Source organism: Cupressus sempervirens, chromosome 7 (assembly GCF_028749045.1).
Source record: "Cupressus sempervirens isolate cs-2001-9-10 chromosome 7, ASM2874904v1, whole genome shotgun sequence".
NCBI classification, from domain to species: domain Eukaryota; kingdom Viridiplantae; phylum Streptophyta; class Pinopsida; order Cupressales; family Cupressaceae; genus Cupressus; species Cupressus sempervirens.
Genome location: NC_143124.1, coordinates 876,829,627 through 876,855,355, shown reverse-complemented (window position 1 = coordinate 876,855,355; position 25,729 = coordinate 876,829,627). Strand labels below are relative to the sequence as shown.

The following is a 25,729-nucleotide window of genomic DNA, read 5'->3' as shown; positions in this document are numbered from 1 at the left end:
GTTGATCAAGCACTGATTACTAGAACAGGAATCCAAAGTCACACATCATGCACTTGTTGTGAACAAAGAAACAGAAGAGGATAGGTCTGACATGAAAGAAAGAGTCAGCACTGCCTGACATTTTTATAACAATAAAGAGTTGCAAAATTTTGAAAGAGTATTGCATTCACGAAAGGAGATATATGAACCATAGTTCCAAGAATCACGACGATTCACGCAATTCGGCAATTCGATTCAAGCCAAATGCTTTTTTGTGAATCGGTGAATCAAATCAGCGATAAAAGAGTTTATGAAATAAGTTCTAAATTTCAAGGGTTTTTTTTAATTTGCCGATTCATGGCTGATTCACGATTTGATTCGGCCTTGCCGATTCCGATTCTTGTTACTTTGATATGAACAGAGTTCTATTGTTACACATGTTGACCGAACAGTGATTGATAGAACAGGAACCCACATATTTTAATTGGAAGAATTCCTGGAACAGTGATTACTACATAAAGGAGAATTACGAGGAGTGTTATTTTGTTGCATGTGTTACTGGAACAGAAATCCACAAATATTTTAATTCAACAGATAGAACAGTGATTACTCCATAAGGCTAACAATCAAATTTATTCATTCAATAAACCAGCAAAACTCGAGAAGAAATACTCTTTGCAAGAAACCCTTGAAGTAGCTCCAACCATCATCCAATCCAAGACATAGTTGGAAACAAATATACACAATAAGTCCACATAAAAAGGATACATTTGTGTGTACAGCCCTCAGTGTTTTATAAATACAGTGTTGATGAATGTCAATAACCTGTCATAAAGCAACCAAGATTGTCAAATTAGATAGATCAACATGGTTACAGTACCTTTTAACACATTTTTATTTGGTAAAGCTTTCAATGCAATTCAGTTATTAACCAGAGATGTTTTTGACATCCTCAAAAATATCCATCATCCACTCTCTAATCTTTGGCAACCTCTAAATCAATTGGAAACCGTTTGCACTTATCTTTCATTCCCTTAATATATAGAAGTGGCATCATTGAATGAGAAGAATCATGAAGACAATGAAACACAAGGAATCAGAAGCACTTTCCAACTAGAGTTTATTCAAGAAGTGAATAAAAGGATACTGGTGACTGAATTCAATTCTGAAATTTGTTAATAAGTTCAAACTTTACAGGGATCCAATGACAATGTGTGAAAAGATGGAAGCAGAACTACTAGAGACCCAAATTAAAATACCTTAGTTGGGAAATTTTTAGGGCCCTAGGACTAAAATAAAACAATTACTGATTCTTGTGCTTCAAAATCTCACTAAAACATAAACAAAACGACTTATAATTAATACGCTCAAGGAAGAAACATACATAAGTTCAAATTAATATGTCACATTGCAGCATGCAAGAAAGAAAACAATAGCAACCTGGCCAAAAAGGACATTAACAAAATCACCATTTGTATCTAAGTTCTTTAATCCTTCTCCTTTTGCAGAAACAAATTTAAAAACGGATGTACTTCTTGAGATGTCACATTACAAGATATGCCTAATAGAAAAGGACTTTTCCTTAATCAGTAGGAGAATCATACTGTTTCCTAAAGTGTGAAATTTGAAAGAAAATAAACCTCAAACTATTAAGAGTGGAAAACATGTAATTAACTTTGTTTTGTACCCAACACAAAACTTGATTATATTGAATTGAATTCCCTTATCACTAGTTTGATGGTTACTTGTGCATAAAATTGACCTCGGTAATGAAAGTCATTTTGGCAACCTCTTAAGTTGAAACCAAAAAATGTCAAATTATCATATGATTTTTATTTGTTCGTCAATTTTAAATTTATATTATTAACTTTATTTTATTTTTTAGGAAAATGCTACCATAGTGGGTAGCTCCCTATATTAGTGAATAATAAAAGATGCATAAAAAATCATAGTTCGTGGTACAAGAATCTAATCCCACCACTAATCTCAAAAACCATCACTAGCTGAATTGGAGTAAAAAGATTTCCATTTGCTGCCAAAAAAGAATGCTGTAATGTCCCCTACCAGGATCTGTGAAAGATCCCTGATGGATGTCCTCGCTGATCTGCACTAGTTTTTAAATTAATAAACTATATTTTCCTGTGATTTCTTTGATGGTCTTTGAGAATAGACAGAAGTTGCAGAAGGTTTTGTTTTTGTTTTGTGTTTTTTGATAGTTTTCACAATAGTAATGAATAATGAACAATAAACATGAAAGGAGACTGAAAATAAATAAGAGCATAGAGCCACATCAAAATTGCTATAAATCGTACCAGGCAGATTTCTGATTTATAAAGCCAAATAATAATCCAATGCAGTTCCAAGGAGCTTACATCCAACAATGATGCCAAACTACCGCAAATGGTGGCCCTAAGACTGCAAGGATCAAGTCCCAGCTGAAAGAATCAATTTGCAACGCTAAAACCATAAATCTGCAACCTAAATCCACAATAAAGAATGGCATACTCTATCCCTAATAGCAACGCACACTGTCTGAAGAATCCAATGCCAATAACTACTGAGGGCTACGTCCCAGCCAATCTAGAACCTGGGGTTTGCGTCTCGGATGAAGAATTGCTCTCTCAGAGCCAATTCACAAAACCAATTTTTTCAATATGCAAAAGATAATAAGAAATTAGGTCTCCATCTCCTTATATCCTCTTCCAACTATAAATCGAACCCTAAAGGGAAATTACACTTTGCCCTTTAAATAAAATATAATAAAATAACATTTTCCCAATTAAAGTCGTCCATGCTATAGGAAAAACATTACTTTATTAAAATTCCATAGCTGAAGGCACCAAAAAGTCTACAGATAGTAAAAATCATGTATAATAATTCAAGACCTTTCCAATGAGCTATAACACATAGGTGTACCTGATCAACTGAAGCCAGAATCCCCTTATTACTCCAAAATGGTTATATTATTAACCTTATTTTAATTTATTTAATCACCAACTTAGGAAATATTTAAATATATTAAAATATTTCCCAAATGGTCCCAAAATGACCAATCAAACATGAATCTGACCTTGTCACCTCTCTATGACTGATGCCGGACAAGATGGGTCAACTAGCAGTCCATCCCTAAAAAATAGGAATGCCTCCTAGACCACTCCTAGTCAATCCCTACAAATTAGGAATCCCTCCTAAATTGTAGGAAACTGTTGTCTACTGCTCCAAACTACTTGGGAAGCTCGTGCATGACTCTCAAAGCCCTAGGGTTGGTTCCCTCTACGCTCTGCTGGGCTATGGGAACCAGATAATAGACCAACCCTGCTAGAAATGTTGTCACTAAGGAAAGACAGAAATTGGGGACATGACAATCTGTCATAATTTAAATGAGATTCATCAATTCAACTTTTGCAGATCCAACGTTATATATCTTATTTCATCTATCCATATCTCCATGATTATTTCTCAAAGCTCTTTTATTCTATATATATACTTTTTCATTCTAGGAGTCATGTCTTTACATAAATAATAATTATATTAAATTGATATTATAATTATATTAATAACTATATTAATAACATATTAATAATAGGTTATATCAAATATATTAATATTAGTATTATTACTTATAATGCACAATATATTTACTTTACATATTTAGAATTATTAATCTAACTATTATATTCTATAATTTTAATTCTTATATTTAATATTAATATGTTATGCACTGATTATAATAAATTATAACTATAACATTGTTATTATTTTACTTATTTCTTATTTATCTATATTTAATTATATGGATTTCGGGGATATTTTAGTCCTCGCCTCTCAAACCATGCTTGTCCTCAAGCAAAAACCATTTATTCATAAGTTTTTTTATATAGAAACATCATACGAAGCATATAATTGGATGTAAGAAGATTTTAGTATATTTCATAATGCATGTAAACACAAAGCATACACGAAATAGACATATGAATGCATGAAAACATGAAGTAGACACGGTGCAGACATATAACACATGCATTCTTGATTAATGACTTACTATTTGCAATAGTCTCGGGTTAAGGAAAAGATCTACAAAAAATTACTCCTTCAATACAATCATGCAACCACAAATGATGATTAGTATATACAAAGCATACATGAAATAGACATATGAATGCATGAAAACATGAAGTAGAGACAGTGCAGACATATAACACATGCATTCTTGATTAATGACTTACTATTTGCAATAGTCTCGGGTTAAGGAAAAGATTTACAAAAAATTACTCCTTCAATACAATCATGCAACCACAAATGATGATTAGCATATACGTGTATGTATAAGTTCCAAGAAAATATGAAAAAAGATAATTTATTCCAAGTTAATCCCATACTTCCACACAAGGTGGCCTACTAGGGGATGCTTGTTTTATTTTGTATTTATTGTCATTCTTTAGTTGAGAAGAACACTTAGGACGTAAACAAATTGCTTAGGCACCAAACTCAATGGTGTCCATCAAGCTTTCTGGGGATCCAAGCCCTTAATCCCATCTTGGCAAATCCTCAAGGCAACTTGATCCCATCTTGGACAAGTCCTTAAGGCCTCTTATAGGAACGTTGATCCTTACCCATTTTTGAATAACCGATTGGTTCAATTTACACTAAACTCTCCTTGAACACACCTTTGTTCTCTCTCCTGAGGCCTATAAATAAGCAATAAACTCTATGTCAATTGAAAATGCCACACTATCTTGGTTATAACTCTAGCCTAGAAGGATTGCTGAGATACAATAGGTCGCTTTGACACCAAACTCAATGGTCTTCCACAAGGTTTCTATGGATCCAAGCCCTTTTTGACTTAACAAAACAAATCAATGACTTATGGATTATCGGGCTGAATATTAAATCTGGTATCATCTTCCTTATATGACATGGCAACCTTATTATGTGGCACCTCTATTCATCATTGATTAAGTGTTTCTTTGATTTTTTTTATGAATGTCTTCTAGTGTGCTCATATTATTGGTGTTCAATATTTTTTTATTGCCTTGTTTGTCTCCAATAAATAGAACTTTGTTATAAATAATGTCTCTGTGCTATTTCCAGACGCTTCTTACCTATGAACGAGAAAGAAAAATTTAGAAAATCATGTTTACAAGTGTCCATGCTAAGAATGGGTAACGACCATTCGTATTCAAATGTGCAGTGTCGTCTACTATTGTAAAGCATGGAGTGCTTGGAACTAATTTGTTTTACCGGTTCGATCTTGTATTTGATGTAGTTAATTGTTCTCCGTATAATGATCCCTTTAATTATCCTTGACCTTGCTATGCTGCCAATGCTTCCTTCGTTTTGTACTTTCTTTCTATCCATACTTTATTCCTTACCTTCCCACACATGGATTTTTCAACAAAGTTTATAAACTCATTCTTTTTCAACGTAATCTGATGGTAATATGTTATTATTATTATCTCAAGAAATAGAGTGGTGGTTTTTTTCAAGGACCTACCTACACCTACCACATAACTTAAATGTTACCATCGATCTGGGATTTCATTTGTGATTTATCACAAGTACGAGTCAACGATGATGGGTGTCCTAAGCCTTTTTTTTCCAGAATTTATTTATTATGGCACATTGCACTATATTGTCATTTGAAATCTTTAATTTTATTCCCTTCGACTGGCAAGAACATGCTTTGCTACCAATTATATTGTCCCCTATGGGATTTGTCATAATTTAAATGAGATTCATCAATTGAACTTTTCCAAATCCAACTTTATATATCTCATTTCATCTCTCCATATCTCCATGATGATCTCTCAAAGTTTTTTATTCTATATATACACAATTTCATTCTATGAGTTGTCTTTACATAAATAATAACTATATTATATTGATAATATAACTATATTAATAATTATATTAATAACATATTAACAATAGATTCTATCAAATATATTAATATCAATATTATTACTTATAATGCACAATATATTTACTTTATATATTTAGATTATTAATCTAAATATTATATTCTATAATTTTAATTCTCATATTTAATATTAATATATTATGAATTGATTATATAGTAAATTATAACTATAACATTATTAATATTTCATTATTATTTTTACTTATTTATTATTTATCTATAGTTAATTATATGGATATCGGGGATATCACAAATGCATCTCTTCCATGTTCCTGGCAATTACCCGCTTAATTAGGCTTCAAGCCTTTTTCATCTTCTCATTTGTCTTTTGCTTCCAGGTCAAAGAGATTTATCAATTCCCCTGAGTGGGCTTCACCTTGATGTTGTGAATATTGTCCAATACAACATTGTAGTTTGCTAGGGAAGTGACTCTTCTTCCCATGCTCACACCCCACATGGTGTCTCCAAAGACTTGTATAACAGGGGTTAAAAGCCTAGCATATATTTCTCCATCGTGCATATCACCTTGTTCTTGGGCCCAAACACTTGCTCCCACCACATCAATATAATGGCTTCTTTAACTGATAGACCATTTTGATGACTGAAAAGCCATATAGAACTCTCCTCCAATTCATCCTTGCATTTGCACTGAAGACCAAAAGCATTAACAATTTTGTGTAAGGTCTATCTTGTATGGCTTGCTAAATAAAAAATAAAACATGTGAGACTTCAAATCCACATAAACGATAAACTTGACTTCTTAATCAAGAATGTTGTGATAGAACTAAACATCCTAGGTCATTCGGATTACATTTTATTCTATCCCTTCTCAGGATTTGATTGTCGCTTTTTGAGTTTTGATATGATTTGTTATAAATCTTCTATGAATTGCTTGGACAATTCTTGCATACATTGACTATGTATGAATTGTAATGCTTTAACTTGCTAGGATTCATTGTTGATCGAATCAACGAAAGAACTGGAACATTGGTTGATGTTATTTGACATAATCTCTTCTTCTCCTTTAATGTCTTGGTTATGGACTAGAGTCTAGTTTGGACAACACTTGGACTCTGGTGGTTCTAGAAGCGAACCCTGCTTCCTAGGCTCAGGTTGTTAATTTTATAAGACAGTAAGAGGTAGGTTGAACTAATACAACCACAGATCTACAACTTTTCACAACTAACTTCCACAATAACATGCAATAGAACTTAAACATTAAAAGCAAAGTAAATCAAACATCCACAACATGCAACACAACAAAAACCAAGATTTTTCATGTCGAAATCATTGGTCATAGGGAAAAACCAAAATGGGAATTAGTACCAATAAATCTCATTACAGCAGCAATAAGATTTTCCCTGTTAGGCATTACATCACATTGTTAGGGCATATTTGATTAAGAGTATCTATAACCCAATTAAAAGCACTAACCAAACACTCTATTAGAAGTTATCTGGATAAGGGATTTGAAAACTCCTTCTAAGAGTCACCCGATTAAAGGGTTTAATCTTTAGACCTGTTAGGATCGTACTCGCCCTGTTAGGAGTGACTTTGTTAAGGGATTTAGCTCAAAGAACTTGTTACAATTCAACATGTAAAGTGATCTAAAATTAGCACTTACTGCTTGACAGATCCAATGCTCATATATTCAAAGCTCTTCTATGAATTGCTTCCACACTACTTCAACACTTCTACCCTAGCTTGCCAAATAACCTTCATGCACAACTCATCACAACCCAACAATTGGATTTACAACCCCATTTATACAACTTTTTCATGTTGATGGAAAAACTCTAAACGTGTTACCAAAGTCAACTCCAAAAGCAATTCAATTATACAAGCAAGTGTATCAAACCATAAATACAACTTCCTTAATGTCAACCCCAAACACTTCAATCATATTCTAAGTCATCCTTTGACTTTTGGTCCACTGTGTTGTCCTACATTTTGTCACCACAAAATGCAAGTAACAGTATGAAACTTTTTCAACTTAATTTCGCATTTCTCTGAGTTTAGTTCGTTATGTAATTGGTTAGTATTGATCAACCAATCGGCTCTGATTAATATGATGAATTCTTTTATTGAAGGTTTTCGTCAAGTCTTTTTAGTTTCTCTATTTTTTGAGTCTATGCTTGATTTTTGAAGCCTTCAACATCCTTTTTATCTGTTGTCCTCAATTGAGGCAACCCTATGAAATTTTCTCATGGATTCGTAGGAGCATCCTTTTTGCTTCAATGCATTAATGAGACATCATGAAAATGATTCATTATCCCCGAGTTGTTCTTTGTGTAGTCTTATTTATGCATTCTTTTGAGAGTTTTCCGTCGAGATCATCCCCAATTGTTTGTAGGTAAGAGTTTTCCTTCTTACACTTCAAACACTAAATTTTTGGTGAACTTTCAAGTCTTTTATTTTATTTTCTTTGTGTTGTAAATAGTCTTTGGTTTTGTTTTTTCCTTAGGATAATAGCCCTTGGAATTTTGCTCGATTTGAGCTAACTTAGGTTGAAATGAGCTTAGGTTGAAATCGGAGTTGTCTAGCTCAAGTTAAAGGGAAAAAATGGGGTTTTTCAAGTCAACTGCATATTTTTATTGAAAACCTCATAAAAGGTGGCTTTTTATTTACAATTGCACAATATAAGATTATATTTGATATTTAAAGTGGATTTTGTGGTCCATTTTAAAATTTCACCTCAATCTGAGTTGATTTGACCATAGTTTTTTATATTTTATGAAAATAGTTTTTTTCAAGACTATTTTTCATGTTACTTTATTAAAAACTATAGTTAAATATTAAATATAATTACATAAGACAACTTAATTGTATAGGTGGAATTTTTGTTTCATGTTGCATATATCCACATGCAAAATACTCCATGAAAATCCACTTTCAATAAATTCTAAGTCCCAACATTATTAAAAGTGTGCTTTTTAAATATGATTACATATGTGATTATGTTTAAAGTTTATTTTTAATAATTAAATGCATGTGTTTTTAATTATCATTTATGTGGGTTTTCGAATCTCATTTACATATAAATGTTAAATTAAAATGAGCTCTTTATTCATTTTAATTTAAGATTTTGGACCCAAATATATATGCTTTTAATTATAAATATGTTCTCTTTTAAAACTAAAGGCAAAAGTGGTGTTTTTTGAGTCAACTACATATGTTTTGGATATATGTAAATGATAGAGAGAAATGTGTTTTAACTTGAGAAGTCCACGAGGAAAAAGTGGTGTTTTTCCATCTTTTTGCATATGTTTGATATATATGTGAATGCCTTCTTAAAATGCGTCCAGGTTTAAAGTGGCATTTTTCTTTTGCATTGCATATACTTTAAAAACAACATGTGCCTTTACCCTCTTAAATTGTGTTTTGGTCTTCAAGCCAAAAGTTGTGATTTTTAAAGAGTTTACATGTTATATTAAACACATGTATTTCTCTTTCAAGAATGTGTTTTGCCCTCTCTAAGAGAAGTGGCGATTTTTTCCCAGATCGCATAAATTTCTTTGATGCTATGACTTTCAAAAAATGCATTTTGTCTTAGAAATGTCATATTTTCTCATAGGTGGCGATTTTGGGAGCTTTTACATATGTTATTTTCATAGCGTTTGAACAAAAACAGCCTGTTTTGGGTCTGATTTCTATCAAATACCTTGCAATTCCAAGGCATTTTTTTACCAAATCTTTTCAAAAATCTATCTTAGATAAGGGTTTTTAATTTCAAGCTTGCTTTTCATCATTTTACAAGCTCATCTTTGCCCTTGATGTCATTTTTGTATGCCTTTGCATTTGGAGTTGCTAGGTCAAAAGTTGTTACACATTTTGGGCATTACATTTCTCTAACCATATCCACATGTCCCAAATTCGAACGATGTAATGAGGATTTCGAAATCTAATTAAGTTTTGGTTTGGGAAACTCTAAAATTCGAACATCTCTTGGATTTTGTCATGTCCCCTTTTTAGTGACATGTCATTTTCAGTGAATTTGCCTATCACGGACTCTCGTAGGCAGATGATTTTGATGAGAGAGTCATTCTGATGGTTATTTAGGGATTGGATGGTCTATTTTGCTCTTGGAGAGATGGAGTTTATCATATTTTTATTTTGTGTTATGTGGGGCCAAAATGTTATAATTTTGAGTTGAGTTGCACTTTTTATTTTATAAAGTTACTTTTTATATAAAAGTGCATTATAAAGGAATTTCATAAGAATATTTTATGGATACTCCTAGAAGTTCTTAGTGGCTTCTTTAAAAAGTGCATAAATAGAGCGCTTGGCCTCTCATTTGGACATCCTATGACTTGAGTTTACACTACTTTCCTCTTTGAGCATTTGTGGCGCCATCTTGGTCTGCAAATTGTCATTTGATCATTAGGAACGGAGTCTCCTAAGGATTTGCATAACTGAGGAGGTGAAATATCCTTTGAAGGGTTGCACTTTGGAAATGGTATTCAGCTACTTCAAGTTGGGCTTATTTGGACATTTCCAGCAGGGTTCAATTTTCAACCTGGACATACATTTTTGCTCATATCTCACTGTTGGCTAGGAGTTTGATTTTTATTTTCTGGGAGAATCTTCCTTGGAGCCTGGCTATTATTTCCATAGCATTTTTCGGCACCTTTCAGCCCAGCATTTATTTTTGCCAGGTGTTGTACCAGTCCGTACATGTACTGTTGTACTTGCAAGTCGTATGGTCAGCAAGTTTGAGGGCAAGTTGGAGTTGCATATTCATCATTTCGTCTTCGGCTTTCAATCTCTAGCATTTGCTCAATCCAGTTTGTAGTTGCAAGAAATTCTCAATTGCATTCAGCCAGTGAGGGTTTGTTTTTAATATGCCACGTTGTAATGCTTTGAATTAAAAATCGCATATCATATGTAAAAGCATTTGGTTATCATTGAATAAATATATTAGCACTATTTTACATCAGTTATTTGAGTAGATTTGTTGCACAACAATTTCCTTTATTCAGCATTTTTACTTTCATCAATGTATTTAGTTTGCATGACAAGTGTTTGACGAAATTACACAGTGTAGTATTAGTGGTTATTAGTGGCCTATTGGTAAGAGCCATTACAGTGGTATCAAAGCGATGTTCTTGCCATCCTGTTGGGTAAAGAATCTTTATGCATTCTTCATCTTTTGGGTATCATAAGTATTATACACGCAGGAGAGCAGCACCTAAAGGTGAGCAGGAATTCAGAGATATGCTTACTATGGGTGAAAGACAATCACAAAGTCCACCTAGAGTCCCCAGGACTGATGAGGATGAGGCTAGAAACTTCTTCCGGGCTATGGCTACTGGACAGCAGGAGATAGTTCAGTCTATATGTGCATTGACTACTATGATGGAAAGAGTTGCTCAGCCGAGGAATCAGGAACAAGGTAGGGGGACACCAGAGCAGGATAACAGGAGTGTAGCAGGTTCACACGGTGCTCCTAGGCATAAGTCATGGACTGCAAATAGGCCTACACGTCCTACATTCCTTAGAGAGGTGACCCAAGAGGCAATAGAGGACGATATGCCAGAGGACTTTCAGGATGATCTTCGAGTTGCAGATGCAAAATGGCAAGCACTACCTCCACATGTTCGTGAGTTGCTGAATTTTGATCGCTACCTAAGTCAAAGAAGAGAGCACATGAGGAGTAGCAAGCAGAACTGGAGGCCTAAAGGAGGTTAGGACAATGAGTTGCAGCGAGCTGCTAGCAAGCTCATCTTACCATCTTTTGGCAGCAGTGGACAGATGACAACACAAGCCTAGATCCATAAGTTAGATACATTCTTAGCATTGAGGCCTATGTCAGAGACAGATGCTATCAGGTATGCCACTTTGCATTTAGAGGGCGTAGCACATGATTGGCGGTCACATTGTAGCATAATCAGGTGACATCCTATCAGGATTTTGTGGATAGATTGATTGAGTGCTTTAATAAGAAAGAACCGGAGATCTTCTTCTGTGATCTTGCATAGCTGAGACAGATAGACAGTTTGGAGGTCTACATCAATGAGTTTCAAAGATTATCAGTGATGGTGCAGGATGTGTTCGAGAGGAGGTTGGTTATACTGTTCACAGAGGGGTTGTCTGAAGCTCTAAAGGGGTGGATCAAGGCATTCAATCCCCCTTCATTGCAGGAGGCTATGAGGAAGGCACGGAGCATGGAGCTCACAGCACCCTCCAGTAGGTTCACCTCCAGGAGCACTTCTTCATTCAAGGACAATAAGAAGTTTGATAAAAACAAGGGCAAAAAAGGTGACACCAAGGATAAGTCTACTACACCTTTGGATATGGAGACACTGAATGACTTGCATAGGAAGAAGCTATGTTTTTACTGCAAGGGTCCCTACGACAAAGATCATGATTGTCCTATGAGATCTAAGGGGAAAGCCAACAGGGTTATGTGGGCTTACTACGAGGGTTTAGATTCTAATAATTCTGGACATGAGGTTGATCATAGTGATGCAGAGCTCGAGTCAGAAGCAGAAGCTCTAGAGACTTAGGAGGAGCCTGAGTTGCACTTTCAAGAGGCACGCTTGTCTAGCATTCAACAGGAAGGATCTTTTAGACTGCATGGTGTTCTAACAAGGCAGAGAGTTATGACTTTGGTTGATATAGGTGCCACACACAATTTCACTGATGCACGTTTCGTTGAACGTCGTGGAGTTAAGACTGAGGAGTTTCAGGGACAACGAGTACAGGTTGCTGATGGTTACACTCTTAAGTGTAACAAGATGGTTAGAAATTTGCCCTTATGACTGAACAACTATAAGTTCAAGGCGGACTACCATGTTGTCAACATGGGTGATCTAGATATTGTTCTTGGAATGGAGTGGTTGCGCTTATTGGAAGAGGTCACCTTCAGATTAAGGACATGGAGATCGAGTTTGAAGTGGATGGGAAGCAACACATTTTGAGAGTTATCAAGAGTGGAGACATCAGGACTATTTCCTTCAAACGGCTGGAGAGGTTAACCAAACATGATGACATTGAGTGGGCTGTCGTATGTACTCTCACGCCTACACAAGAGGGACAACATAAGACAGAGTATGACCTAGACATACAGAGGTTGAGAGTGAAGTATGACAGAGTCTTCAGTGACATTCCACCAGGCAGACCACCAAACAGAGGTATTGAGCACATCATTGAGTTGGAGAAGGGTGCTAAACCCGTGATGATTACACCATACAGGCATCCTAAGAGGTTCAAGGATGAGATCGAGAAAACCATCAAGGAGCTTCTTGCAATGGGTCACATCAGGCCTAGCAAGTCTCCTTTTGCTTCTTCGGTCGTGTTGGTGAAGAAAAAGGATGGTACATTAAGGATGTGCATTGATTACAGGGTGCTGAACAAAAGGACAATCAAGAACAGGTACCCCATTCCATGGATTAATGAGTTCATTGATGAGCTTCATGGTGCATGTTACTTCACAAAGATTGATTTGAGATCCGGCTACCATCAGATCAGAGTTAGAGAGCAAACTATTGAGAAGACTGCCTTCAAATGTCATTGTGGGCATTTTGAGTTTGTGGTCATGCCATTTGGGCTGACCAATGCGCTAGCTACTTTTCAATCCACCATGAACAAGGTCTTTGGCCTCCAATTTTCTTCTTCACCTTTGGCGATTTTATTTGGTGAATTGGTAAGGCAATTTAAGGTCTGAATTTTGGCAATTTTGGGTGATTTTGGAGAACCGAAATTCTGATTTAGAGCAGATTTTTCTGCCCTAGGGCAGTGATTTCTTTCATTTTGGGCAATTTTGGCAAGAAGGTCAAAATTCAGTGGCATGAGCAGATTTTTACAAGCAATTCATTTGTTAGGGCATCATATTTTAGAGGAGGATTGAAATTTCAAAGATCTGATCTAAATGTGAAGAGGCCTGGTTATTGGTAAAGGCAGATTTAAGATAAAATTCTCATTCATTTTTAGAAGTGAAGATTGGTTTTAACAGCGGATTTTATTCCTTATTCTTGCTTGATTCGTTTCCCTTATCTTCTTATTGCACTTTTCATCCACCACTTCATCATTTCCATTAATAGGTTGAAGTTGGGAGATATAAGTGAAGATTTTATGATAGGACACTTGGAGAGGCAGAAATAAACTAGACCACCCTAGGATTGAAGTTTGGAGATTGATAAGTGTAGTCCATCCTAAGGTAACGAAAAGGCAGAAATAAGTGGTAGTCCCACCCTTAGGATTGAAGTTTGGAGATTGATAAGTATAGAGATAGGACTTGGAGAGGCAGAAATAAGCTACATTCCATCGATAGAAAGAAGGTTGGAGATTGATAAGTGTAGTTCATGTCATTTAGAACGAAGGGGCAGAAATAAATGTTTAGGATGGTGGATGTTAGTACAAGCAAGAACCCAAAGGGAACGAATGCCAAAAAAGACAAGGAAAACATGATGCCTAAGACCACCTTCTTCTCGAAAGTGAGGCGAATAAGTGATACCAATATCAGCACGGTGAACATGGTATAGTTGAAGGATAGATTGAAGGAAGGACAATCCCCCATGGAAAAGATCTACAAGAGCAGAATTGCACATGCGGCGACTTTCCCTCCTACCTTGCCTTGTCTGGAATTGGTAATGGAGTGTTCATCCCAGTTTGATATTGTTACCAAGTACATCATTTTTTATGAAGGGAAGAGAGTGTTGGCTAACATCAGTGGACAAGTGATCGAAAAAGTACTCAATATTCCCCAACATAAAGGCATGACAGTGGTAATGATGGATCAGGCGGCCAAGAGGCCTACTTCATTCATCTAAGGCAAAATTGGTTACACGAAGGCAAGGTACTACCAGGTCGTCAAGGCTCACCAACTCAGATTTCAAATCAGAGTATGGCAACCTTATTGTGCTTCTCAACCGAATCATGGGCATGGCTCAAGGTATGCAATTTGAGAACTGGATGTACTATTTTATTGATGAAATTGAAAATGAAAAGAGAAAATTTGATTGGGCTAGAATTATAAGTGAAAATTTAGAGTTGCAACTTAGGACAGTGCAAAATCAAAAGCAATTCTACATGGGGTCCTATCTTTTCTATCTGATTGCGAGATTATATAAAAATCCTGGACTTAAGGCCTTAGGAGTGATTGGCAATGGGCCGGGGCAATGTTTGGTGCATGAGTGCTATCCACAGCTTCATTTGCACAACACCAAAGATTATAAGATGTTTTATGACGCCTTCGCCATGAAGACAGTAAGGATATTACAAGGGACACTTGCTAGAAGGTTCTCAACAAAAGTGGAAGTAAAAGTTAAGAAGTATGGGAATTGGTTCATCCAATTCCCGCAATTCACATATATTAGAGTAGCAAGAAGTACAGTTTGTCCCAAGAGACTTCCAAGGTACCCACCCGATAGGATAGTTTTGATGGAGTTGGTTAGGCAACTTGAGCATTATGATAAAATGATGAAACTTAAAGGTGAGACAGGGATTACTTTCTCATTGGAAATAGGTAATGATACTTGCCCCAATCCTGTCGCCTTTGCAACTATGGAGGAGTTAGAATGGTATCATCTAGGATGGTATAGAGCAAGACAAGGATTCGATCCTAATGGTCTTATCAAGGCATCTCACGAAAACACATTCAAACATATTCCTACTATAGAAGATTTTTGGGCCAATGCACAGAATGACTTTCATGTGAGGAAGCTAGCTTTGTCAAGATTGTCAACAGGCATGATAAGGGCCATTAGATGGAGAGGCCTTGATATTCTCAATCAATTGGAAGATGATGAAAATGTGCTAAGAGAAGATTATGATATAGTGGATGGAATAGAGTTGGGTCCAGTGGATTGAGATGATCATCAAGATCCTTCCTTAGAGGCAGTTACAAGGACAGTTGATCTACACACCTAGTCATGGTACAATAAGAAGTTAAGGCAATTACAAAGTGGGAAGGTACGCCTTACTTATGAGAAGATAAAACCGGAGGAAGGTCCAAAAGAATCAGTCAAACAAAAAGGTAGGGGCAGTAGCCAGCAACAAAGAGTAGTTAAGAGCAAGAAGAGAAATTTGGAGGTAGAGAAAAGTAAAGAACATCAGGAACCTCCAGCAAAGAGATGGAATGCAGCACCGTCAAGGGAAAGCATAATTGAGGCTAGAAGCCAAGGGGATAATACAAGTGGACAAAGGGTCGCGGTAGAGGTGAGCTCTGATTCGGAATCAAGCGGTTACAGTGATAGTACCGAGTACTCTCCTCTCTCGGAGAACCAACATGGAGATGATATGACAGTCACTAGTGAAGAAGAGGATAGGCCAATTGATATTAACGAAATAAGCCAGGCGCTCGAGGCCATTGGTGATGCTTTGCTAGTCAAATTGAATTCAAATTTGGGGAGATGCACTGCACCGCTATGGTTAAGGCAAATGCTTATGCCAAGAGACGAGGTGGTGACTGTCCAAATAGTTGAAGATATTCAAGGGTTAGTGGAAAAGGAAGATAGTGAGAAATAGAAACAAATTGCAAAAATGGTGGCAAAGGTAATCAGGAGTGATGATGAAAGTCACCAAAAAGTTCAGATTGTTATACCTATGGTTAGCAAGGCAATGGATGAGATTGTAGCCCAGGAGTATGAGTTAGTAGAGCATAACTTGGGAAGAATCACAGATGACATGGAATGTGAGGAGATCCGGGAAGGCATGGTTTCAATTAGAGAAAGGTTGAGGAAGGCAAATGAGAGGATTGTAAAGTCGGAGGCCAAAAACAAGTATTGGAGAGATTGTCAGCCTATCCAACAATTGCATCAGGCAGCCCTTCCGCAAGACAATGGGAGCAACATAGAAGAAATATCGGCTCAACTGCACGAAACCAAAGATTGGATAAATGATATAATTCAAGATGGGCAAAATTTCTTGCCTTCCTTTATCTCGACATTCAAGTCATTGGTGGCTATTAGAGACAAATTCAGAACATTTGAAGGGGAGTGGAAGGATCTGGAAAGAATCAAGTTGGTGGATTAAGGAGGAATGAGTACGATGGACTCTTGGTATGTTGCCTTGACCATCAGATCAAGGATACTTGAAGAGATACGAAATGAGATCGCACAACACAGCCCAGACGTTGACACTTCCATTTTAACCATGATGAGCGATGTTGGGGCTGCACTTGATTTTGAAGCTATCAAAGAGGAGAACGTCAATGAGACAGAGTTTGGGTCGAGATTGGATGAGTTGGGGAAGGTTGCCATCAAGAAGAAGCATTTGGGCACCCTTGCCTCCCTCAATGTCGTTATCGGATATGCGAAAGAATATAAGAAGGATCATGAGAAAACACTGGAAGCAGCAAGCAACATGATGAATATAGCTAAGCTCAAGATGAAGCACACGCCTTGCCCTTCCATAAAGGAAGTCAACAACAGGCTAGCCAAGTTCATTGCCTTGGCTAAAAAGATGAAAGAAAAGGGTAGAATTATATTAGAGGATCATTTGATGTACGCCCAAGCGGCAAAATTCTCCTTCTTGGGTAGGATAGGTGTTTGATTCTAATTGGCTACCATTTTGGTGCCTTCTCATTAGTTGCCACTTTTCCTTTTTTTCATTGGTCTATTGATGAGATGGTGTCTTCTCATTGGTCGATGGGGTGGCAACCTTAGTTAGGGTTTCTGGGATTCAATCTAGATCACTGATTTTGCCTCTTAATCTCTACCATTGGTTGTAATTTTGGCCTCTATATAAGGCCACTTGCTCTCATTTGTAAAGGGTTGAAGAAAATTGTTGCTTAAGATAATACCAAAATTGCTTCTCTTATCATTGTTGTGACTTGCATGGTGATTAAGAACACTTGGTGTTATTACATAGTTTCTACTTCCAATAGTTAGAGTTAAATTCTATTAAAGTTGTTAAAGTAGATTTCATTTCAAGAAGGTTGTTAAGAAAGAGTATGAATAGATGGATAGTTGTATGGTGATATTAGTGGATGTTTGATAGGGATTTATAAACTAGGTCACTAGCATCCTAGCGGCTGGTTAGAAAGCCTTGTGTGGTAATCTAGTCTTTTTCCCTTGAATAATTACATCTATGGGCGTAGAGCCCCTGGTAAGCTTTCATCAGATTTGATCCCCGTCCATTTGCTAATCTTTACATTCATAGGAGTAGAGGTAAAGCAACAAGCACTTTAGTAGTTGGAGTTCATTTAAGAAGAAAGTTAGAAAAGGAGAAGCATCATTGGCAGACATACCCTCCATCATCATCAACATCATTTGACACTAGTATACATTGCAAAGGTAGATTTCATCATCACAGCAAAAGTCGAACATCTTTGAATGAATAACATAAGCCCGCCTACATGATTAACCAGAAAATCACATTAATATAACTGAGTTAGTATCCACAGGTGTAAGGTACATTGGATTTTTTCTCATGTTCTTCATGAGTATTTACTTTTCAAGAGAGGGTTGAGTGTTTAATATTCCGTATCAAGTATTCAATTCCTATATGTTATGTAGTGGTACAAAACTAACATCAACAAAGACATCAAGCCAACAAATACTCTTCACGCAAGAACAACCATCCACCTCTGGCACTAATAATGAGACGCACGGGGATAGGGTGGAAATGACAATAGGAATCGGATATAGTATGACTCCAAGGGAAGGCCCATAATCCAATGTCATGCATGTAGCCAATGGGGCCACTTTGCCAGAGATTGCCCAAAGGGTGACACTCAGAAATTGTGTCGATGGTGTGGTCCAAGGGACCACGAAGACGCCAACTACCCAAAACAAGTGAACCTCCTTAACATTGAGAAGGAGAAGGTCCTCATCCTCACCCGCAACCAAGCCAAGCAGGCAACATATCCAGATCCTTGCACCGAGAAGCAAAGACTGCAAGAGGAACAAGAAGAAATAGAAAGGGCAATGAAAGATAGAAAAGATAGCAATGGAACAACTTCTAGACGAACGGAGGTGGAGAACAACTTATTGAACCAGATGTTGCAAATGGACCCCATCAAACTTCAAGACCTCTTACAAACAGTACCACAATTAAGGACGACATTATTAAACACTTACACAAACCTACCACTGGTACCATAGAAGAATGAACAGACAACTTTACCAGGAGGGTCAGCCATAGATCGCATGTTGCTGACAGTGAGCAATGGTCGTCACTCGGCAGTGGTTGAGATGGGAATCCTCGGAACCATCCTAATGAACACCATTGTGGATGGTGGGTCTAGGGTGAACGTCCTTCCTAAGGAGACATGGAAGACACTCGACAAGCCTACCCTGTGGCCAACCACATTAAACCTGCTCGGCACCAACCAGCAAGGGATAAAGTCACTAGGGACCCTGATGGCTCAATAGGTAACCATCGGGACACAACCATTTGTGCTTGATTTCATAGTGATCCCCTTGAAGAAAAAGGGATATGACGCCATTCTTGGAAGAGGATGGCTGGTGGCAGCCAAGGTGAATCACAATTGGAAAAAGAACATTCTGTCTATGGAAAGTGGAGGACGGAAATTCGTTATTGACCTCCGAACATATAGTAAGTGAAGAAATGGCATTGTCATTGGAGTCTGAGTCAAATGGGGAACATTAGATGGATGAGGGAAGAGCCTGCATGGATCCGAACAACAAAGTCATTTTGGAATTGGAGGAATGTTCAAGAGATGATACTAGTTCAATGAATGGACTTTTCCATTGGCAAATGGAAGACTATGAGATCTTCCATTCTTACATGCTTGGCATCGAGGAACCTGAAGGTTAGAAGGAGGTATTCCCACTAGAGTTTGCGAAATACAAAGAAGGCAACGCAGAGATCAACGAGAGTCCCACCCATCGCTTTAAAGGGAAAGCCATTAGATATGAAGAGTCATCAGTGGAGGCCATCAATCTTGGTGATACGGAAAACTTGAGGAACATACTTGTCAAAGACGACTAGAACCCTGTACTGAAGGCTGCAGCATTTAAAATCTTCATGGAGTATAAAGATGTATTTGCTTGGACTTATAAGGATTTAAAAGGGGTCCCGCCAGAGATGTGCATTCATCGCATACCTTTGGTGCCCGAAGCCATACCTGTGCGGAAGCGACCACATAGAATGAATAAGAACTACGCAGCACTCATAGGCAAGGAGATATAACAAATGTTGGAAGTCGGCATGATATTCAAAGTCCAAACAAGTGAGTGGGTGTCACCAATCGTGATATCCATGAAGGACAGAAACCAAATCCAGATATGTGTGGACTTTCGGTGCCTGAATTCTGTCATGATAAAAGATCCCTTACCCATCCTGTTCATGGACACAATTCTCAAAGAAGTAGCAGGACATGAAATGCACTCCTTCATGGATGGATTCTCTAGCTATAACCAGATCTCCATTGCTGAAGAAGATAAATTGAAAACTACCTTTTTGGTGGAGGATGGAGTATACGCTTACAACCAGATACCCTTCGGATTGTCCCTACCACATTTCAAAGAATCATTCTACACATCTTTGACAAAATGTCAGTAGGCAACTTCCAAGCATTTTTGGATGATCGGTCCATCTTCAATGGACAGGACAACCACTTGGCGGTACTCCAAGAATGTATGGAAAGGTGTCGACAAGCACGGCTGGCACTAAACCCTAAAAAGTGCTAGTTCATGGTTCCTCAAGGAAAATCAAATTACTTGGGCACATTGTGTGAAGACAGGATTGAAGACCGACCCGGACAAAGTGCAGGTGATTGTGGAAATGGGAGCCCCGACAAAGGTAACTGGAGTGAAATCTTTTCTTGGGCACATTGGATACTACAGACGGTTCATAAAGAACTACGCCCAAATTGCTCTTCCCCTCGACAAGTTGACACGGAAGGCAGAACCATACGTTTGGAGCTTCGAGCAAGAGACTTCCTTCAAAGAGTTGAAGAATAGATTGTTGGGGGTGCCTATCTTGGCATATTCAAATTGGGACAAGGAGTTCCATATCCATGTGGACGCTTCTAACTTCGCCATAGGTGCAACATTGGCGCAAACTGGCGACCATGGCCTTGATCGCCCAATGTATTTCGCAAGCTGACTACTTTCAAAAATCGAGAAGAATTACAGCACCACTAAAAGGGAGGGCCTCAAAATGGTGTACACTGTACAAAAGTTTCGGCATTACCTCTTGGCTACACCATTCACCTTTTACGTGGACCAACAGGCGCTAATGTACCTGGTGAACAAACCGATCATCCAAGGAAGGATTAGTAGATGGTTGTTACTCCTACTTGAGTTCACCATTACTGTGCGACCAAGGAAAAAGTCATGCCATTGCCGACCAACTCTCTCGAATCAAGTCAAGAGAGCCGCCGGAAGGGATCAATGATGATTTTCTGGATGCACACTTGTTTAGGATCCCAATTTCCAAGGGAGATGCCGCCAGGAGAACGGTGGAAGCTAGTGTTAAGGAGTCGGAAACTCTTTGCCTGGAATTTATTTTTTGAAGATGAAGAGGAATCCATGTCACGAGCTTTCTTAATGGCTTCCTGCAAAGTGGGAGGGTTGAGAGCTTTAATCCACCCTCTCAACGGATCAGCTAACCCATCCATAAATAGAACTAGTGGCCTCCGTTCAAATACATCTGTTAGCACTGCAAGTTTCTGAAACTCTGAAATGTATGTTTCAAATGATCCCCACTGTTTAAGCTGAGCTAACTCCTTGAAATGGAGTTCTGGATCCTTCCTATCAAAACGTTCAATCAGCCTCTCTGTAAACTCCACATATGAGGTAATGTGTGCATGTCCCATAGTGACCATACCATGATGCCACCACTCGTGTGCTAACCCATCCAGATGAATTGCTGCGTACTTAATAGCTTATTCCTTGGGCATAGGGTTCAATTGAAAGTATGTGTCAAGCTTTTGAACCCAAGCTCTTGCTGTAGACTTTCCTGAGCCATCATAATATGGTAACTCAAGTCTCCCTACTTTCTTCCGTAGCTCATAGCTCTAGTTCCTGTCATGTCCACGTGGCATATGTTTCATCCGCACATCCATATACTCCCTAAAGGTAATTGCAGCAGTAAAATTTGGCCCTCCGGCTTCCCAATCTCTCCTCAACTGGTCCTGTATATTAGTAATCTGGGGCTCTGGTACGAGCTGCTCTGGAGCTCTAGGAGGAAATGTAGGAATCATGGGCCTTGAACTCACTGTCCTAGCTCGCTGGGGTGCATGACCGAAATTGTTCCCAACTTGTTCATCTCCATTATGTGTCCCACCCTGATCATTTCCATTCTGATTGTTACCATTCTGATTATTTCCTCCACCCATGTTAGCATTCAACCCCATTTGACGAGCCATCATCTACATCATAAGATCCAATCTCTAATTCTGTTCCTGTGCCCTTTGTTCTGCTACTCGCTGACCTTGTACCAAGGTCTCTAATAACTGTAAGAATCTTTCCTCTCCAGGCTCTAGACCGGCATTCCCGCCTCCACCTAATCTTGTATTCCTGTCATCTCGGTCACCCATATTGTTGTTTTGATCAAAGAATACCTCCGTTGTGTCTGTATGACTGGATTCTATACCCCCCTGTACCGATGAACTAGACTGTTTGCTTTGCAGGTCTGAACTCCTACGTTGTCTTGCTCTGGTATTGCGGAAATTATAAGGCCCCTGTCGCATGCTCAAACATAAATGCCCTGATTTTAGTGTTTTGACATTTCATCAAACACTTTCCCCCTATCCGCCAGTTCCAAATTTCCTATAAGACCTCCACAGGATGGCAGGACTTATAGCTCTGATACCACTGTAATATCCCCCCCCTGATTTGAACTTTGACTTGTAGAAATTTAACTTAAGGAATATTGTCAAACACTTTGTATGCAAACTCATAAAGCTGATTTCCTCAATAAATTGCTTTCCAATGAGTAGATTTACGAACAACTATGAAGTGACATTAAAATGCATAATACACATCATAACATTTTCACAAACACTTGGCACACATTCAACAGTATATGAAAAATCTGGAAACTCTTTCAATCTGCTGATAAAAGGGTGATTTTTGAATGTAGATGTGCACTTACAGCTGCCTTAAAGGCTGCAACAACTATTCAAACTTGTATTCAACAATTATTATGCAAAGTATCAAAATTTGACAGAAGAAACCTGGAATTAGTTGCCGTAGTATTTTGCAAATATAGTCGGCAGCCCTCCAAACTTCTAATCAGCCTAAAAAACAAGTAAACTTGATACCAACACTATTCACGTCGTACTGTAGCAAAATACTGTTCATGCCGACTGTAGCAAAATACTGTTCATGCGGCACTATAGCAATAACTAACTTCAGATCTGCACCTCAAACCCTTGTAAATTTCTTTATGCGAACGCCCCAAATGAAACCCAGTGTGTTTCTTGAAGTGAAAACACCCTTGATCCTCCTGACTGTGTCTTCCAACAGCGAAGAGAATGCTAGCAAAGAGGGATTTCGTCCTCCAAGCCCGATAATTAGATATCCAGCAACATAACATTAATCTTCATCCAAGCATACAAAAAAAAAAGCTCTTCCATTTCTTTTATAGTGTTCTCACAAGAGAACAATCCTTCGTTTTCTCAATGTAGGATAAAACATAACTCCCTTTATGTACCTTATGTCTCCAATGTGTTATAAAAATAAAGGGAACTCTTTTAATTTAAATATTTCCCACAAACTATAGTCTATGCATTAATAAAGTTAAATATTTAAATTTAACTTTATAAAATGGCTTTATCAATGCATAACAAATCTTATCAATGATAAATAAATTTTTCTGTCGATTTTAAACAATTACCATCGACATACCACTGTGACTGAATGTCCGGCCATGCCCAAAGTTGCCCCAGAACCCCTCAGAAAGACCTGCAACTGAAACTGTCTAGGCCAAATGGCCTCTAATCCCCTTTAATGTCCTAGTTAGCCTACGGGACTGTGGGGAAATAGGCTAACGACAACATCATGCTATGAATGCTAGAAAGGGGACATTACATAAACCCTTCCCACGCTCAAACAACCTACTCATAATCAAGTTCAAATATCAATAAGCCTGGATCCCATAGTCTTACGAATAGTTAGCCTTGACTTGGAATTGAAGGCTCAATTAATTCAAAATGAGCGGCTGATTTATTAAACATGTGCTGATATGCATCACGCATTAACCAAAACTACAATCAACTCACTCGTAAAGTACACTTCTCTTGACAAGTTCAGCCTGAAATTCAATCGTGTTCAATCTTTCTTGGCCATTTTCCAGTCATATTATAATCTTTCATCATCAAAAAGATTAATATACTCATCACTAGCTGTTCATTTGAAAATTTCAATATTTAGCTTTAAACTCAAAAAGGGCATCATGACATTCTTCTTTATCTCAACATCAGCTACATTCATTTTTTAGTTTCGAATGCCCTATAAACAGTTGCTGATTAAGCAAATTCCCAATCAGGATACTTACCAACTTTGCACTATCGGGGAGATCATGCAAGACTTCACTTGCTCATGCATCACTTTAATCCTTTTGTACCATTTTCTTTTCAACCTCCTTTTCAGTAGTTGATGTCTTCACCTCTTCAATCACCATTCCTACTTTGTTCTTCGCAATTGTGACCGCTTTCCCTAGTTACGTAAATAGGAAGCAAATTTCTTTTATACTGTGTTTGTCTTGCTAGTTGCTTCACTTATTGCAATTTTAGGGTCCCCCTGAGTTCTTTGATGCAGTCTTATGCTCATCTTCTTGCATACTTGGTTCCACGTCTACGTTTTGCAACAGTCTTTAGATATTCCCTTTTAATATATGGGTCCTTCAACAGATTAACCAGTTCTTGGATCATCTCACACAAAGGCTTATCAATTGTACAGATTTCCAACTTTGTCAAGTAACTGCTGACCATAAACACACAACTGAAGAATCTGCAATATTGTTAGCTTTCTAATAGGCTAGCAAGATCACTAGCTCGGATACCGAAATATGATACACCCTCTCGTTTTTTTACTCTTTCCAAAAGGAACACTAACAAAATAATAGTGCAAGGAGATTAATTGCAGCCATTTAATGCTGACACACATTTTCAAAATGCATGACTGTTGTGCTAAGTTTCTGTGATTGGAAGTCACACATAAGACATTGTTTCATAAAATAGCAATAAACCAATACATTCCATTAAGCACCTGAATTTACAGAGAATAAATTGAAGTTGGCATACATCAAAATGGCATGAAGGAGAAATTACATGACAGCTGTTCACAAACTAGCAGGCCCCCTTACCTTGAAAAGGTGTCCAAATCATTCTCCAACAAATTGAAATCATCACAAAGGATGTAGTAATCCAACTAACTTCTGGCTGTCACAAACAATTATAGGTTCACAAGAAAAGGTGATTACAGGTCTGTTATAGCTATCAGTCATGTGTGGAACTGATTTAACCCTTTTTGAATATCAAAATCTTTCAAACAGAAGTACCCAGCTATATATCAACACCACACATCAACTCAACAGCTCTAAAACTCCTGATAATAATCAAAGTGAAAAGAATAAACCGACTGTCAACAAGGTCTATAATAAATCTCCAGCTAATAATTTAATGACTGTAGCAGACTATAGAAAGTTGTCCAGCCGACTAGGTTATTCTCCACCTGTCCCAACTTACCTACACTTCAAACAGTAGAAACAACACCCAAACCAGAGGTCTGAAAATGAAATTTCAGTCCAAATAATAACTATGTAACAGCTAAGGAAATCACAGAGGTGGTAACTTCAATGTCCCTCTACATTCATTTTCTGCTATTGGTGAAACACAAAACCACAATTTAGCTAAAGGCTGCAGAACTTATATTTCCTTAGCTATGTAGGTACTTTAAGAAACAAGAATTGAGG

At 37.6% G+C, this 25,729-nt stretch overlaps 1 protein-coding gene across 4 annotated transcripts in view; it reads right to left on the bottom strand.

Moving 5' to 3' along the window:
- Positions 1-25,729, bottom strand: part of LOC149550258 (Transducin/WD40 repeat-like superfamily protein) — a 226,006-nt gene that overhangs the window by 114,035 nt on the left and 86,242 nt on the right. For all 4 annotated transcript variants that reach the window (XR_016354185.1, XR_016354186.1, XM_089793350.1 and 1 more), the window contains exon 6: positions 748-804. Coding sequence is in view for 2 of the 4 variants with exons in the window: in XM_089793350.1 (XP_089649476.1) it covers positions 748-804 (57 nt within the window). In the remaining 2 variants the exon portion in view is untranslated. The remainder of the gene's footprint in view (positions 1-747; positions 805-25,729) is intronic.